Source organism: Synchiropus splendidus, chromosome 16, assembly GCF_027744825.2.
Source record: "Synchiropus splendidus isolate RoL2022-P1 chromosome 16, RoL_Sspl_1.0, whole genome shotgun sequence".
In the NCBI taxonomy this organism is placed as follows: Eukaryota; Metazoa; Chordata; class Actinopteri; order Syngnathiformes; family Callionymidae; genus Synchiropus; species Synchiropus splendidus.
In genome coordinates this window covers 10,489,182-10,506,124 of record NC_071349.1, presented here as the reverse complement: position 1 = coordinate 10,506,124, position 16,943 = coordinate 10,489,182, and the positions used below count along the sequence as shown (strand labels likewise).

The following is a 16,943-nucleotide window of genomic DNA, read 5'->3' as shown; positions in this document are numbered from 1 at the left end:
CTTTGGTTTGAGCACTCAATCCTGCCATTCAGAGACTTTGCTTCCTGTACAATTGTGGTCCATGGTTTGGAAGGGTCAAAACACCTTTCATCTTTAATGATGTTTTTTCAGTGCTGTGTCCTGTTTCCATTTATCTGGGCTGGGTGAAGTGTCCTGTTGACAAAACAGTATGATCCAGTCTGTGTCCACCGGCCAAGACGTGGTTGGGATCAGAAAAATAAAAAATAAATTTCAGATTTTTTCTTTTTTTTTAAGATTTATTCAGCTGCGATGGTGAGCAAACAGCTGTATATTTGGAATTCCCATGAGGAGTAAGATGAGGCCTTTCATAAATGATCTTGGACAGGTGCCATTTATCATGTGAATGGGCTTTCTTCTCCTGTTCGAGTTAATGAAAAGACAGGGCCGCTTCAAAAGTTTTCCATTCTCCTCTGAAGTGATGCGCTGACCCTTCAGGAGTTCCACTGATAATGCTCAATGGTTCACTCACTCTCTCACATAGAGTGCATGCCATGGGGAGCAGGTCATGGAAAAGTCTCGAGTTTGACTAAGTGCACTCTCTCTTTTTCACCCTGTCTGTCAGTCCGCTTCTGCCTCATTCACGACACACACGTACGGACACACAAAAGAGGTTCATGCTCGGATACACTTAGACTCATTGACCAATCTAAGCACTCGAACATCACTGCATGCTGAGGTAATCTGTAACAGTAGAACAGCCCGACGGAGAGGAGGAAAAACAAATGACACAAGCCGGGATTTACGCTACTTTAAAAGGCCATGCTGCTGGACTGGCTTTAGACATATCGCCAAATACCAAGTCTGGCTTTCAATGAGTTTGATTGGCACAAAAAATGAGGAGGGGTGAAACCCAAAGAGATGCTGAACAGCCTTGCTTTCACAATCTGGGGGAAATGGTTAACACGCTATTAACTCTAGTGAAACATCAACAACACAAACTACTTTAAAAATAGTTTTAAATTGGATGAGCAAGATGGGACAAGAGATTGTGGCGCTGTAGAATTTTTGAATGAGACGGAACTGTCACAAAACTAAATATATACTCTATATTTCTTAATTTTTAACGCGTATTATTGTGGTGCCACAGTATCTTGTGGACATTCTTAGTGACATTTCGACTGATAAAACATTGCTTTAGCATGTTTTTAACAATGTCAACATAAAATTGACTCATATTTTTAGCTTGGCAGGCTTTATTTCCCAACCGAATAAAAAACCTTTTACACATACAAATGCTTTGTTTTATCTATAAAATAGAGGGCCACCATGAAGAACTACTTTGTGTTTGTGAGCCTGACATTTTTGCCTAGTTACTAGACAGCAGTTTTAAATACGATGATGCCTCAAATTATGACTCCTGGTCAATGTTTGATCGCTGTGACCTTCTGATAAACTGTTATCATGTGACCACAAGCTCCAGAGTGGGCTTCAATGAAACACAACTTCAACCTATTCAACAGATAATTTTCCAAGCCTCTGAATATTCACAATAAAAATGGGCCTTCTTGTTGTTTTTATTATTCATAATGCGTTGATTGTGTCTCTCTGAAAAGTTTTTTGTGTCACTTATTCTCCATTTCTTTTCGTTTCACTTCGATTATTCAACTTCCTGACAGCTGTGGTGATGCTGCTGCTCCATCACATCACGCCGAACTTTGCATGTGATGTCTCAGTGGAATTCTCTTCAGAGGAAACAATTCCTTTTGGCCTTTCTCTTCTTGCAGACTGTGTCAACAGTGTCTGCACTGAGCAGCATTGTTGACGTGGAACCTAAGTGTCCACTATCAGTGCGTCTCTCCCGGATGTTCACGGTTACAGCCGCGTCCTGTTTAGTCCTGAAGGAGTCATTTGTGTATTGATTTAATCCATGTTTATTTTACAACTTTTTAATGTATTTAACTGTTAAAGGTGTTATTCGTATTTATGTCAGAAGCAGAATTCTGAGATTCATATTTATGTTATAATCATTGTTATTATTTTGCTTTTAAATGAAAGACGAAATGTTGATTTTTTTTATCCTGTTTTTTTATATGTTCGGTTCTGTTGTAGTGCAGTCAGTTGATATGTAGATACACAGTGAGGTTCATATTTGCCTGAAGCCCTGTAGACTGGTCTCCACTCGCCTCCAGAACTTGTAGCTGGAGAAACAGCACCACCTGTTAATGTCCGCGTGGAAGAACATGCGAGCTTCTTCAGGCAAAACAGAGAAGCGACTGCACTTTCCGTGCAGTCTAAACAACACCGACGCTGCCGTGGCTCCTCATCGACCCGCTTTGCTGTTCTACTGTAACTATCGTGTTGACTTTCTTCCCGGCTCCGAGAGAGAGAGGATCGTTGCAGCGGTTAGCTTGCGTTAGCACGTTAGCTCCGGGTGGCTGCTATGTCACAGCGTGTGCTCGGACTTGTCTTCAGTGAGCAACTTTGATTGTGGAGGAAAACTCACAAGGTGAGTATGGATGCGTCAAACGTACTTTACACACCACCTTGTGTTTGAGTGTTGCGGTGTGTAGACGCTTTGATACGTTGCTAGATTAGCATTCAACCCGCCCTGGAGGCAGACACATTAGCACACCCTGAACCCAATGTAAACATGGTTTTATGTCTTCGAGTGGTTAATTATACACCGTGAATACACAACTTATAAGGTTAATAATACGAGACTACTATTAAAAATTGCAGTGACTCTATATTAATATAATTTTTCCGACGTGTTTTGAGAGTTGTGATATTATGGAGATGTGTTATGCAATAGTTTATGTTAGCATTAAGCAATTGTTGAACAATTATTAATGTAGATTATAGATACTATTTGCGTCTTTATAAGTTGATATTTGCACATGATTAAGCAATGTTTACAGTTGTAAAACTGATGCTGTCAAAGCTCAGTTGGTCACTGACCACAGTGTGTTACTGGAAAAGCACTCAGAGAGCCACCACCTCCACCAAGCAACTGGGACACATGTATAACTGGCAGGTCTTGTACTCCATGTGAGAGCTTTAAATCCTCTCCCATATTTCCTGAATATTTCATCCAAATCTGTCTATAACCTTTCAAGTTATTTCGAACACATACAGACAAGCGGACAAACCAGTGCCGTCGGAAACATAACCTTCTTTGCGGAGGTAATAATTGACAGTCTGTATACCTTCTATGGGGGTTGCATCATTGTACGGTGTTGGACTTGGTTTCTCTTAGTTAATATAGTTAGTGAACCCATTTCAATATTCATAGCAGACATCTTATTTGGGATGTTTGCCTGCTCTGATGAAGAAGACAGGCAGCTTAAGTGGTTTGCAATTTCAAGATTCCAGAAGGTTTACAAGCCATCAGTGTTGTATTTGTGGAGATAAAAGGAGCATAGTGATGAAGCACAGGCGTGTCGTAAGCATGAGTCTGAGATGGGCAATGTGACAAGCATATGACAAGGAGCGTTTTCATACCGAGGCTTGGTCATGTTTTTACATCAACAAAAATGTAACAACAATTTTACCCCTGTTTCGGGTAAGTGGGTCAGTACATGAGTTTATGCAATCATCCCTCACTATTTTCTGTCATTTTATCTTCGTGATTAGCTCTAACTCTTATCCCAGTGCTTATCTGTAACGTGGATTAGATGCATTTTTACACTTAGTTCTTTTTAAACGTTATTTAAAAGCAAATGTTGTCTAAGAAGAAACCCATCCGGGGTCATATTGCCATATACCTATCTACATTAAAATTCTGATATTCTGATAGCTTTATTACTTTTTCTGTTTGCCAACTCAAAAGACCCTTTGAGGATTGATTCCCACACCTGTTGACACTATAGAATTGTGGTTAAAAATTAAGATTTCGGAATAGTTTGGCCTGATTTGAGATATGTCACGGCATTTTAAGAAAAAAATCTCTTTGGTAGTTTGATTTTTGGCTATTACTCGATCAATTATTTATGTCTTAGAGGGACACAAACCACTTCAACTTGTTGTTCAGCCTGGACATGATTGACCTCTTAACTCCAAGTTGATCTGCTGGGACGTCTGCTCTTTGCTAAAAGTTTGGAATGCATAATGGAAGCCAGGGTTTTCAGACGTGGAGTATGACTGGTATGCTGTGAAAAGCATTTACTGTTGTGTTTGGGGAAGTGCTTCAGGATTATTACTATGGTGATTAAATGAATGATAAACGAACCCAAATGGATGGCTTTAACTCAACGGCACAAGTGGTTCTAGAGAATGGAAACAAAGGCTTGGACTGGACGTGTTGTATAAATACCGTTATGTTCTTGGCGTCCGCTCCGGTCCGAGGAAAAACATGTTGATGTAAAACGTGACTGTGTCTCGCATCTCCTGCTGGAGGTGTGCAGGCCTGTTTTGAGCGAGGCTTGTTTGTGTGACTGATGCTGCAGTCACCCAAGGGTGTGCTACGTACTGTATGTAGGGACTGCCTAATTTTGGCCTCTGTGCTGAGCAAGCGTGTCTTTCCCCTTCCTGTTCCTCATGTTTTCCATTGTTAAAATCTGTTACCTGTAAACGGTTGCAGTCACGCACATGCTTTTTAAACGCACCTTTATTCACTTGGGTTGCCACCGTACGACTCATTGCGTCACTGTGCTGCACTGGGATTCAACAAGGTCAAGCAAGCTGTCAGTTCTTTGAGTGTTGTTCTGGCCCCAAGCGTCCTGCCATCGTACGGGTAATTGAGGTGAAAAGGTGCAGTCCACATTTCTTCTGAGTGCAGTAAACACCTGCTTGATGAAACAACTCCCCGTGGCATCAGCTCAAATTGCCTGAGTCAGCCCCCCCCATTTAATCTAATGTTAATGTCTGGAACTGACCTGCCCACTGCAAAGCTTGAGGCGTGTGAACTGGTCTGTGTGTGGACAGATTCAATTGTTTCTTATCAGCCGAAATCAATTTGGTTGGATTAGGCAACACAACACTCACTCCAGTGGCAATTGGATTTCTTCTGTTATACTACTGAATAAAGTAGCATTTTAGGAGTGTAAGTACTCCCAAACCTCCTTACTTTTCCTTACTCCTTTACTTTTTGAGGATAAAATTGAGACTTAAGTCTTAAACCTTTGAGGTTATTCAATGTAATATTCAACTTTGATATCACTACTTCTACATGCTGTAGATTAGAAACAGTTTGAGATGAAGGATTACTGTAAATAAGAAAGGTCCTCAGTGCAACTCACAGTTTGCATAGCAGGCTTTTAGCTAGGAGGGCGTCTGCAAAACATGAAAAAATGGACGGCAGATGCCGCCATATGCCAGCATAATCTGACAGCCAAGCTACGGTCGAGAATCGGGCGTCCATTTTTTCAAGTTTTGCAAACGCCCAGACACCCTCCTAGATAAAAACCTGTTGCATAGTATGGTGTCACCAGTCGGCGGACATAGTGAATTACATTGCTTTTATAGATGCTCTTCCTCATTTGTCAAGCAACAAAAATGATGGCTGGACAGCGGAGGCTTTAACTGCCTCTCCCTCACTATTCGTAACTGGATTTTCTGCCACGGCTTTTACCTCCTTGTTTTGTATTGTTTTTTTTTTTTTTACATTCTCAGTCATTGGTATTTGACCAAGCCTGTGTTGCCTCACCCGGACCCCATAAAGCAAAGCATGGGGTCCAGTAAGCACTGCTTACTCCACAACTTTCAATGGAAACATGCTACAAATGTTGCTCACATTAAATTTACAGCTGTCAGGTGACTTTGGTACTCAATGGGTTACGACTTGTGGCCATTAAGCGATAGAATCAAACTTGCCTCTTAAAATTACTGTTTGATCCGACCTACCAACCGACAAGAGAATGGAAAATATAATGACCTCATAAAGCTGCTTGAAAGTGCTGTGAGGTGAATTTGATTTCTGGTGAAAGAAAATGTCTCATTGCTGTTGCAGTTCATAGATACATACCATAGTACAGTCCTCGCAGTGAAGGCCCTGATGGAATAGACGGACGCGTCAACACCTAGAGGCACAATCTGATACAAAAACAAATCTCATTTTCACATTCATGTAGTGGGAGCAGCACGGCTGAGAGAAACGCAGCGGAATGACAGCAGCTGTTGGGAATAGATGAGTACAATTTCATGAAAAAAAATATTTAAATTTAGATAGCTCGCAGTGAAAGCTTCAAAGAAAAGACTCATGAGAGTTATGTTTGACTTACTTTGTCATAAACTAATCAATCATAGCTTGATACTGGAGAAACTGAAAAGCCTCAACTTCTCAAGGTGTCTGAGAGAATTCCGTTAAATTTCCCGCAGAGGACTGTAGACACTGATCCTTATCCCGGATCAAATGCCACCATGTTTATCTCCTATTTACCTTCAGTCCAACCAAAAGCTATTTCTCATCTCGCGGTTTTGAAACAGCCCCAATAACAAACTGCAATTGGACCTCAATTTAAGTAATATTTGGACGTCACTTTGAATAAAAGCGGTGTTATATTTTAATGAAGTGTGCTTTGATGTCGAGCCAATAGTCTTGTGACATCATATTTAGAAAGGGAGCTTTGACATGAAGCATATTATTAGTCAATGTGTGTGGCACTGTATGGTGTGACGGGCTCAGAAACATTCATGACTCACTATACTGTGGATCTATTTATTTTGAATTCTTTATGACTCAGGGCAGTACTATAATGGCTGTATGCTGCTGTCACTTCCAAAATTCACTTCAAATTTGGTTATTAAATTGCAGTTGTTGTGAGTCCACAGATTTCCGGGAATGGTAATGTCACTGGTGATTGGTTGTTGGTGGTCCGACATGGGGTTGTTCCCACACACACTGGGATGGGGCACCACTGTTGGATAAAGACATGATCCACAGGTGTAATGTTTCATTCCGTTGGACGTTTCCCCTGAGTACAACTGATATCATATAAATGCCAGAGGATCCCCATTGACATGAGCAGATATGTTGGGGATGAATGAAGGTCGTGTTACCTGGTGCAGCGTTTTACAAGGATTACTGGCTTACTCTACTTCACTCACAGGTGTGAGCACCGTCTTTCTAAACACAGTTAAGAGTGTGACAATTGCTTTATGGTCGCAATAATATAATAATATAATAATATAATAATAACACCTAAGATAGACAACTTTTATTTGCCTCCATTGTCTAATCTCTCCTCATAGTAACGTTTAGTCTGCCTGTTGTTTCTATGTAGACATATTACTGCATCTCAATCTTTTCAAAACGGGAACTTTTGAAGTCAGAGGTGAGGGCTTTGGTCGTATTGTGTCACCTCCAAGTTCAAGTTCTTTATTTAGCTCCGCTAATTGAGATGAATTCCCTTCCTGGAAAGTCTTATGGAAAAATAGAAAATTCTTTTTGGCTTGTGGAAGACAGTTCAGACACACAGCCCATTTGTTCTTTATTTCTACTTCCTTATATGGTGATATTCTCTTTCTGGTCATGTTCAAGTCCCACGGACGAGTTGAAAAACCAAATAATTCCTCCAGAAATTCAACATATTAGAAGTGAAATCTGCTTAAATTTAGAGGTTGATCTTTGTCGAAATAAATCAGTTTAGCAACTAGATGCTTCATTTTGAAACTGAGGTGGAGTTTTATATATCACTTGTTACATGTCCGTTCTTGCTTCATGTCGCCTTTGCTGCAAAGCTGATGAGGCTTTTCCATTTCAATATTGTAAAATTCAATTTTTTGTGTCTTGACGGTTGATGACTAATGCACCAGTGAAGTGTTTTTGTAATTCTATCCTTCGCAGTATGCTGTATAAAATCATTCCTTATTCAGGCTTTTGTTACCCTCTTGCTGTTTCTTTCCTGTGTGAATCACCGCCGCTAGTCACCTGGATACAAAATATAAACTAAACTGAAGCCGAATGAGTCATTGCGCTCAACTTTTCACTTTTTTATGTAAATGTCAAGGCAGATGTCTTTCATTTACGTTGAATTTTCACTCAAGCTATATTGTTTTTCTTGTGAGGTAAAATTAAAATGTCTTTTGTTTGCATGGTTGTAATGTTGGGAAATCTCTGTTTTCTCTCTTTTCAGATGGCTGTGTCGGTGAGGGGTCTGTACTTTGTGGTGACCCTCTTCTTGGGCAGCTTCTTCGGCAGCATCTTCATGTTGGGTCCAGTCTTGCCCCTCATGCTGCTGTCTCCCGCTTGGTACCGCTGGATCACAGACCGCATCGTAGCTACCTGGCTCACCCTTCCTGTGGTGCGTTGACCAGCTTAGTCTTTGCTTAGCCCACTTCTCTGAGTGCCAGATGGTCTTAAGTCACCAGCGCCGCACGCTGACGCCATTATTCACGTCATCTCACTCTCTAATCCTATTTAATTGTAATTTAATTTTGTCAGTCCATTTTGTGAGATCGCTTTTAGTAGCATTGCCCCTTTGAAATTTAGATTAGTGACCACATTAACCTCCTGACTCCTGTGTTTTTTTTTTTTCATCCGCTTACATCAGCTACTTCCAGACTTCATGAGGTTTGATTAGAAATGACACGTCAGTGGTTCTTATTAAATACGATTGCGAAATGTTAGCAGGGTGAGAAAGGGTTAATTGACAAATCCCTCCAAGCCTTTCCTTCTTCTATGTCACTTTTTCCACCCAGGCCCTGCTTGAGCTGGTGTTTGGAGTGAAGGTGGTAATAACTGGAGAAGGTTTTGTTCCTGGTGAGCGCAGTGTCATCATCATGAATCACCGCACACGGCTGGACTGGATGTTCCTGTGGTGCTGCCTTCTCAGGTACAGCTACCTCCGGCTGGAGAAGATCTGCCTGAAGGCCGCCCTCAAAGCTGTGCCTGGTTTCGGTGGGTATAACACGTCTGATGCATCATTAAGAGAAATACCAAAACAACAAGTCGGACACCAGAAAGTGTGAAATTCTAAACATAATCTGAAACACAATGTTATTGAAGAAATTATTCACCATCGTGAGGGTTGAAGAAGACTCCATTCGTATAAGAAGAAAAAGTCACTACCATAAAGCAGTCACAAATTGAGAGCTACGCAAAGCTCTTGTAGTTTTTAGCAGGTACTTTTGGTTTGTCTGGTTGCTTAAATATTTGTTTTTCCGTCTTGACTCATGCCTGAAGAATATTTACCTGATTTACTTTTTTTCCTGCTCAAACACCTTTTTAGTTTCCTCTTGTCCCACTTTATTCCAAGCTTGTGAGTTGGCACAGTTTCAATGACCTTATGACGTCGATTGTGTGTCACCACATGTAAATGCACTGGAATGTTCACCGTCATTGATTAAATAAACCACAGGATCCGTGTAGCTACTTGCTTTATTTTGCATACTTTTCGGTTTCTTAACTAACAGCCCAGTGCGTAGTGCTAGTTCTCTGAACTTGGACAATGATGAATGCTCATTTCAAATGTGTGGAAACTAACATGTGTAGCTAAACTTCGGCCTTATTGTCATGCAGTCCAGTGGTGTCATCACTGGACAGTGCTTTTTTATTTCTTTTCTTTTGTGTCAATTAAGTATCTTTTTTCTTTGTACTACTACTACTGCTACTAGTATGAACACTACAACAACGGCAGTTTTTTTCCAGTGTCGTGCTGCCTTAGTTATAATAAAGAAATTACTCATATTGTTTATATTTAGTCTTTAGTTACTCACTTGTTTGAATTAAAATGCAGCAAAATCTAAATGTATTGAGTTGCCAATTCAACACTTAGTTGTCCAATTACCATTTAAATATTTGTTTTTCCTTCTGTCTTTTTCCACCTGTAAGTAAAGACCTTCGGATATTTACAATATGTACTTAATTGTTGTGCAAACAGTTGTTTTCCATTGGTTGTTTGCTCTGAAGTTCCTATCTTTGGGGATTTTGTTTTCAGTTTCCAACTTGAAACTCTTCTTTTAATAATTGCTTGTTATTTGTGAACAATTGAATTGTTATTATTAGTGTAGAATTGTAGTCTTTTGGTGTTATTATTGGGTTGAATCATTATAAGTCTTGTTAATCTAATATATATGTTATATATAATATATAGGTTTTCTGAATTGTTTAATAAATGAAAAATTGTGAGAGTTAATATGTAACTAATACATCTTAATTAATTTTGGAGCTAGTGCCCTGGGTTAATATTTATTCCATAATTTGCTAAACAAGAAAAATAATTTGATTTTAAAGCTCTGCAAAATTTTGTACAGTGTTTCCTCACATCTGGTTTGCGGTGCACGGCGCCCTGGCCTGGTTCTGATCTCTCACCGTCACATTAATAGGTGAAATTCCTCCTGCTCATTTTTGAGTGCGGCTCCTGTCTCTTTTTGCAGTTCCTCATTCTAAACTTCACCTCATTCGTGACACACCTTTTACTGTAGTTCAATTGAACACACTTTTACAGGTCACTCAGCTGATATTGTTGTTCTGTATGTTCTGAGTTTTTCTGTCCAAATCGTGATGAATCTGATGTGTTTCAGGCTGGGCAATGCAGGTGGCCTGCTTCGTCTTCATCCAGCGCCGATGGGAGGCGGATAAGGAGCACTTGGAAAACATGCTGGACTACTTCTGTGATATCAGAGAACCGCTGCAGTTGCTCCTGTTCCCCGAAGGGACAGATCTTACCGGTGAGACCCGACACGCGCCGTCCACTCATGTAGGAAATATTTCCATGTTTCAGTCATTTTAGAATCCATTTTCCCCACTCGGGCTCAGTGCAGCTGCCCACCTGTCGTACACCTTTGTGCTGACACTGTTATGCAAACACGGTTTCGATGTGATAAGGCACATCCAAATCCACTGAGGCGTACAACGCACGCTCCCTCCTGCAAGAATGCTCTGATCTCTCAATACAAACAAGCGCCACCAGGGTCCAAAGCCCCCACCAGATCACAATTAAGCCAATCAAAGCCCTGCGTGGCTTTGCTCGCAAGAGCTTAACCACGCTTTACATTTCATGATGTCACAGGAGGACCAGGAAAGTTGCATCACGGTTGGCCTTTCAAGAGAGGAGTGTGGTGCACCCACTTTTAAGCCTCTTAAACCTGTGGATTCATGTTTATGTAACTCAGGATTTGATGTTGTTTTTCATCTTGATGGTGTAAAATTGTCGCTTATCAAGTTCAGAAAAGCTGCTTCCTTCCATTGAGATACAGAAGTGAGGGTTCAACCCTTTCGTGGCTGATTTTTGCCTGCGAAACCGTTTTGTTTCCTGATTTCTCCCAAATGAAGTACACAAACTTTAACTCTTATTTTTGCTGATGCGCTTCCTTGTAAACACCTACATTAAAGTGTTTGCCAACTTCTCCGCATCATGTTCAGATAATCTGAAGTTTTAGTTTGCGTATTTCACCTAGGCTTTTGTGCACTTCAGCCTGCACGAAGGAGCAGCGGGTTACATAATGTGACTAATGAGTCAAGATGTAGTTTACATGTTCCAGACCAGTTCGGCTGATAAACAGTCATCTTTCCTGTGTTTATGGCCCCTGAGCCTTCTACTACCGTGGAAGCCCCGGTCCCATGTGGATGCTCCTGTGAACATGGAGTCACTACTTGTAACCTGATGTTTACCGTTTTAGAAGGGATTTTTTTCAGTGTCAATCTTTTCCGCTGTGACTTTGACTTAAGGAATGTTGTGTGTCCTCACTGGGTGGATTGTATTACACGGCATGTTTTTTATGAAACATGCGTTACCATATCAGCCCCTACCACGAGAGCTCTTGCTGTAATCCGTTTTAAATTATGAACGAAAACCAAACCTACAATACACATCTGGGCTGCTGGGTGATCTTCCTGATGTACCGTGTTCTGTATTTATTGTTGGTAAGCTCAAAAACGTCCTTATGTTCATATAATCTCACATTTTTTGGTAGAACCCCATGGAGAGACACTGTTTTTTTCTTCCCATCTTCTACCAACAACTGTGATGATAATTTGGGGCCCCAGGGTTGACGTGTCAGACCGCATTGTACATCTTCCTTGATCCTCCGTGAGGGTCTACCTTAAGAGGTGGAGACCTGACCGACAGATGGGTGAGGTGCGCTCGTGGTTTCCCAGTGCAAGGGGAGAAATCCCAACATAGGAGGCCCCTGTGCTGCTGAAGCCTTAGGGAGAACCCTGGAGTGCATTTGTACATTCTTAATGTTCCACCTTAACAGTCCTCCTTTAGAGGAGATGTCCTGGTCTTCCAGCAAGGTAGTGCAGACATAGCATTTTAGTTGCTCGTAATTTTGTATTGAAAAGTTTAACCATGACCACAGAGAAGTGTGCCCCAGTTCAGTGGTTCTGCCTGCTATCAGCAGTATCGGTGTTAGACATTAAAATATCGGCCTGTGACCTCTGACCTGACTCAACGTCTGAATTTAATCCAACTTCACTGATTCAATACTGGCCACTTGAAGAGAAAGAAGGTCGTCCAACTCACTCCCTTTCTATCTCCTATGCAGTAAAGCACTGTGTTTTAGATGAGATCAACATCCTAGTACAGTCACATGTCTAATACAAGTGTGACTCCTGTTCTGTGGTCTCTTACAGAAAACACAAGAACAAGAAGCGACGCGTTCGCAGCTCAGAACAACCTGCCGAAGTTCGAGTATGTGCTCCACCCTCGCACAACTGGATTCACCTTCATCGTGGAGCGACTGCGGCAAGGTCTGCTGTCATCTGTGGCTTTATCAGAGCCTGTTTGTCTTCATGTCTCGTGTTTTATCAACGAAAACCAAGTGATGTCATGATGAGCGCGGTTCTTCCACTGACGCCGTTTCCAAACACACATACCTGTTACTCTCTGAAGGCCCAGACCTGCGGCTCATCCCTCCGCCAGCCGTTACAGCACCACTGAGCTTCTAATGTGTCCCTATGAGCTAATTCTGGCAGGAGTCCAGAGTTCCTAAATACCACCTCTGGCCCGGCTGCCTCATCCCCCGCCTGTTCTGGGCACCGCTCACAGCACTGACTCCCCCAGCAGGTGTTGTGACATGTTGTGATGTCATGGGGCTCGAACCTCCTCACACCGCCGACTGACATGTTGTGCTTCTTCTACTCCACCCAGCTTCAAGTTGACGCGCCAGAACTGTGATCTCATTCAAAGTTCACTGCGGTTGTATGTTTAGAAAGGTGATGCAGCACAAAGCCGCTGATAATTGGTGGTACATGAGTTGGGAGCCGCTCTGATGGGCACCAGCTGAGTGAGAGGGAGAGGTGCGAGACATCTGGTGTCCTTCAGATGAAGCTAGACACTTGCATGCCACTGTAGAAGCACCAAACCTGGTGCCATGCCTGCACATGGGAGGCCCTCCTCTCTTGTCCAGCTTTATTGGTGCTACAGCTACAGTCACTTACAAATCCAAATGAGGAGTCAAATCTATTCGACCACATGCCTGAGAGATGCCTCCTCTCAGACACTTGTCTCCATCAAGTCTCTACTAGTTTGTATATTCTCTTTGTTTTCTTTTTGTTTACCCGAGTTACAAAACAGTGCAGCAGATTTTTTTTTATAATCCCAGGCACTGTTGATGTGTGACAGGCTACATACTGTAAGTAACTGTTTTTATTGTTAAATTAGATTCTGTCCACATTTCTGCACTTACTGCCACTGATTTTTATGGCCCCCCCTGGTGTTTGATGGAAAAAAAATCCATGCACAAACCGAGCTGCAAAGCTGGATGTTCAACAGATATTGGATCCAGCTCCAGCGGTGCCGTCCACCGCTGCGCCCCAGAGTAGCGCAGCAGTGTCGGCGTGCTGTGGCAGCTGAGCATCCAGTGAGACAGACTGTCAGCAGAGCAGGACCCTGCTGGAACTGGATCCAATATGGAGCTGACTTCAAATACAGTCTGACCAGACTGGCAGCAGAGTTTGTGGGCACCGTAAACCAGCTTCTTCCCATGAGACAGGCTTTTACTTCAACTACAAAAATGATCAAACTTATAAAAGAAAATGTAAAACATGTCGGGGCCGTGATTTCACCGTCGCTACCCTCCAACAGAGAAGGTGCACTCTAGTTGAGACACAAAACACAAATGTATTTCAAAACGTACATTTTTCTTGTCGTAAAAAATGTCCTCCATTTGATATTACACATTCTAGGGTTGATATTTAATTATATATTTACAGAATTGATATTCTAATCCAAGTGTTATGGGGTGGTAAATCTCACCTCAGAATAACTGCAGTTATTACACTGTTGCTCTGAATAAATATATTTATTCATCAGTGGAAAAAATAGTCCAATAGATGACTTCTTCAAAAATAATTTCTTATTGAAAATAATGATTTTATTATGCATAAAAATTAATAAATAAATACAAATTTTGTTTTTAAAAAAATGTAGCATGTTAGATGCTAACTGTAGATGTGCATCCTGTGACTTTGTTCTTGGTTAAAATGAGTTAAAAAAAACAAAAACATTCTTCAAAATACACATTGACCTTGATATTTTTTTTCCATAGGCAACAACTTGGATGCAGTTCATGACATCACAGTGGCGTACCCAAAGAACATCCCTCAGACCGAGCGCCATTTGGTGCTGGGGCTTTTCCCCCGGGAGATTCACTTCCACGTCTCTCGCTTCCCCGTAGCAGCGCTGCCGGCGTCGCCCGCCGCTCTGGAGTCGTGGTGCCGAGAGCGCTGGGCAGAGAAGGAGGCTCGCCTGCGGGACTTCTACTCCAGCGAAGTGCGGGGCTTCGAAAAGGACGGGGTTGTGCGCGTGCCGCCGTGCAAGTCCGAGCTGCGGGTGGCTCTGATCAAAGCCGCCTCGCTGCTCTACTGGACCAGCTTCATCGCGTTTTGCTTCACCGGCCTCTGGCTCTGGTGGAGCTTCAGGGTGTATTTCCTCTTCATGGTGGCGGTGTTTATGGTCCAGCAGAAGCTGGCAGGAGGGATGGAGCTGCTGGAGCTGGCCTGTCACCGCCACTGGAAGTCTCTGTCTTCAGAGAGTGAGAAGAATAAGCTGCTGGACGGGAAGGTGCAGTGATAAAAGGCCTGCGCAGGAAAGACTGTCGCTTGTTTCAGCTCCGCCTTGCCTCTTAAAGGGAGCAGCAAGTGTCTGTTCTGACGCTTCATGTGGCGTCGGTTGAGACCGGAGGGAATGTAACAGAACCATTGAGCTCACCTTTTGATCCCGTGCTAAGTCAAGTTAGTTGCGCCATACCTCATGAGAAAGTTGTGGGGACAAGTGTTTGTTGCCATTGTGTGTGTGCGTGTGTGAGATTATTCCGGAACAGAGCCATAGTACAGATCAGCTGTATGTACGATGCTGGTGAGCCAACAATCATTACATTGTCTTCAGGACACCAGCACCTTCCAACTGAGGGTCCTCAACTGTCCAAACACCTTGTTTCTGTTGCCAAGCTCCAGGTCATGAACACAACACTATTAAATTCTGTTCCTCAGTTTGGTCACGTGGGAGCCTTCACTCTACTTTACTGTACCTGCTGTTAGGGGGGTGAAATGCTCTGATCTCTAAATGCAGAACGTGAGTCAGAGCTGAAACCATCCAGTCCAAGAGCAGGATGAGGCAGACCTTGCTCCAGTGTGCTCCTGACGTTCCGCTCATTTTAACAAGGAAAAAGTGCGACCCGGGCGCAACATCTGTCGGCTCGATCTCTGAGGCCAACCCCCAAGTGTGCTCATATCTGAGTTGTATTTTTCAAATTCAAAACGGGTAAATTTGTGATCCTCTGTTGTGTTTGTTGTGTTTTTAAATGTCTTTGTCTTTAGCGTTTTAAGCTGTTTGTTGTTAAAAACAAATGTGTTCTGTTTAGCTAGTCGGATAAGAACAGAAGCCAAAGTTGAGAAACGGAGCTGATGTGTCGAGATCCGGGAGAATGTTCATGAGGGGGGCGGGGCTTGTTGTCCTCGGCAACCGTGAGCTAACACGGTTGTAATGAGCTTTGTGTCCTTTCCTGGATGTCCAGTGAGGCCCGGCTGCCGCTGGAAGAATGTCCTGTTGGGACAACAGCAGGCTGAAAGGAGCGCGGCCAGACTTGGAGTGGAAAAGTGACCCGATCCAAAAATGCCCACCTCGTCCCGTGCCCCTCCGCAGGACTGGCATGGATGCGCCTGCTAAACTCAATTAGCGAATGACAGCTGAGAAAGCCGGTCCGATTGTGCCAAACAAGGGCAGCGGCTGGATTGGCACCCGTGGTTTCCAACTTTATTCTGGGAGCGGTGAGCAGTGGCAGGAGGAGGCATCCTTCGATCGCTGTGATCTGACCGTCAGATATGTCTTCAGCATGTGGTAGAAAAGGCTTCCTAGCTTCATGTCATGGTCGCTCTGCTCATGCTGGACCTCTTAAGGTGCTCAGGTAAACACTGCACACTGTTACAAGCCTGGCTGTTGGAGAGGCAAATAAACATGACCCTTTTCACCATGGTGTCCTCTTCATCCATATGACTGACCTTCAGTGACTCACGGGTTCTTCTTCAGTGGTGACTGGTTCACTCATCTGAAGCTGCACGTTCTGGAGGCAGGAGTGTTAAGGAATGACAGGGAGGGAACCTGGAAGGAGGACCGACGGAAACGCTGGAGTCTGTGACACAGTTGGACTGCAAAGCTGGTATTAAATCGCCCCGTCTTCTCACTTGTGTGTCCTATTGATCAAGGATACAGTGACCAAGACTATGAAGGCCCGAGACCTAAACCAATGAGGGGAGAAAACCAGGGACTAAACTCCTCCTGGAGACCTTCACTCCTGTTAGGAGGCTAATCTCCGCCACTGAGTTTTGAATACGGGGGGGAATGGTTAAATGTGTATGTACATTTTGATATACAGAATTATTTTCACTGTGAGTATGGGAAATAATATTAAAATTAATATTAAATTGATTCAAACCTTTATTTTTCAAATTCCATTTTTACATATTCAAAACACACAGATGTCCCTCCATATTCAAGTGATGCTCCTCAAAGAAACTCCTTTAGTAAACTTAATAATTCCCATTCATGATGTCAGAAATGATACTTTTAGAAAGCATTTACTACAGTACAAAGGGTGTCATT

The 16,943-nt window shown here is 42.7% G+C and overlaps 1 protein-coding gene across 3 annotated transcripts; it reads left to right on the top strand.

Moving 5' to 3' along the window:
* The first annotated feature begins 2,140 nt into the window (after positions 1 to 2,140).
* On the top strand, positions 2,141 to 16,314 carry lclat1 (lysocardiolipin acyltransferase 1). 3 transcript variants are annotated; one of them, XM_053845896.1, is made up of 6 exons: positions 2,141 to 2,467; positions 8,034 to 8,201; positions 8,599 to 8,797; positions 10,423 to 10,569; positions 12,476 to 12,592; positions 14,392 to 16,314. In XM_053845896.1, exons 2-6 carry the CDS (start codon positions 8,034 to 8,036, stop codon positions 14,913 to 14,915), a joined length of 1,155 nt encoding a protein of 384 aa, XP_053701871.1. In that variant the 5' UTR covers positions 2,141 to 2,467; the 3' UTR covers positions 14,916 to 16,314. The 3 variants fall into 3 exon arrangements, with proteins under 3 accessions (XP_053701871.1, XP_053701869.1, XP_053701872.1); XM_053845894.1 differs by lacking the exon at positions 2,141 to 2,467 and adding an exon at positions 6,594 to 7,007; XM_053845897.1 differs by lacking the exon at positions 2,141 to 2,467 and having other exon boundaries at positions 8,183 to 8,201; positions 8,599 to 8,659; positions 8,733 to 8,797.
* The last annotated feature ends 629 nt before the right edge of the window (positions 16,315 to 16,943 follow it).

What these genes read in the sequence shown, in the direction of transcription:
- lclat1 (XM_053845894.1), top strand. Translation starts at nt 6,942, where the DNA reads ATGAAGGTCGTGTTACCTGGTGCAGCGTTTTACAAGGATTACTGGCTT. An exon ending in CCTGGCTCACCCTTCCTGTG is followed by an intron (nt 8,202 to 8,598) that starts GTGCGTTGACCA and finishes TTTTCCACCCAG; the next exon opens with GCCCTGCTTGAGCTGGTGTT. An exon ending in CAAAGCTGTGCCTGGTTTCG is followed by an intron (nt 8,798 to 10,422) that starts GTGGGTATAACA and finishes GATGTGTTTCAG; the next exon opens with GCTGGGCAATGCAGGTGGCC.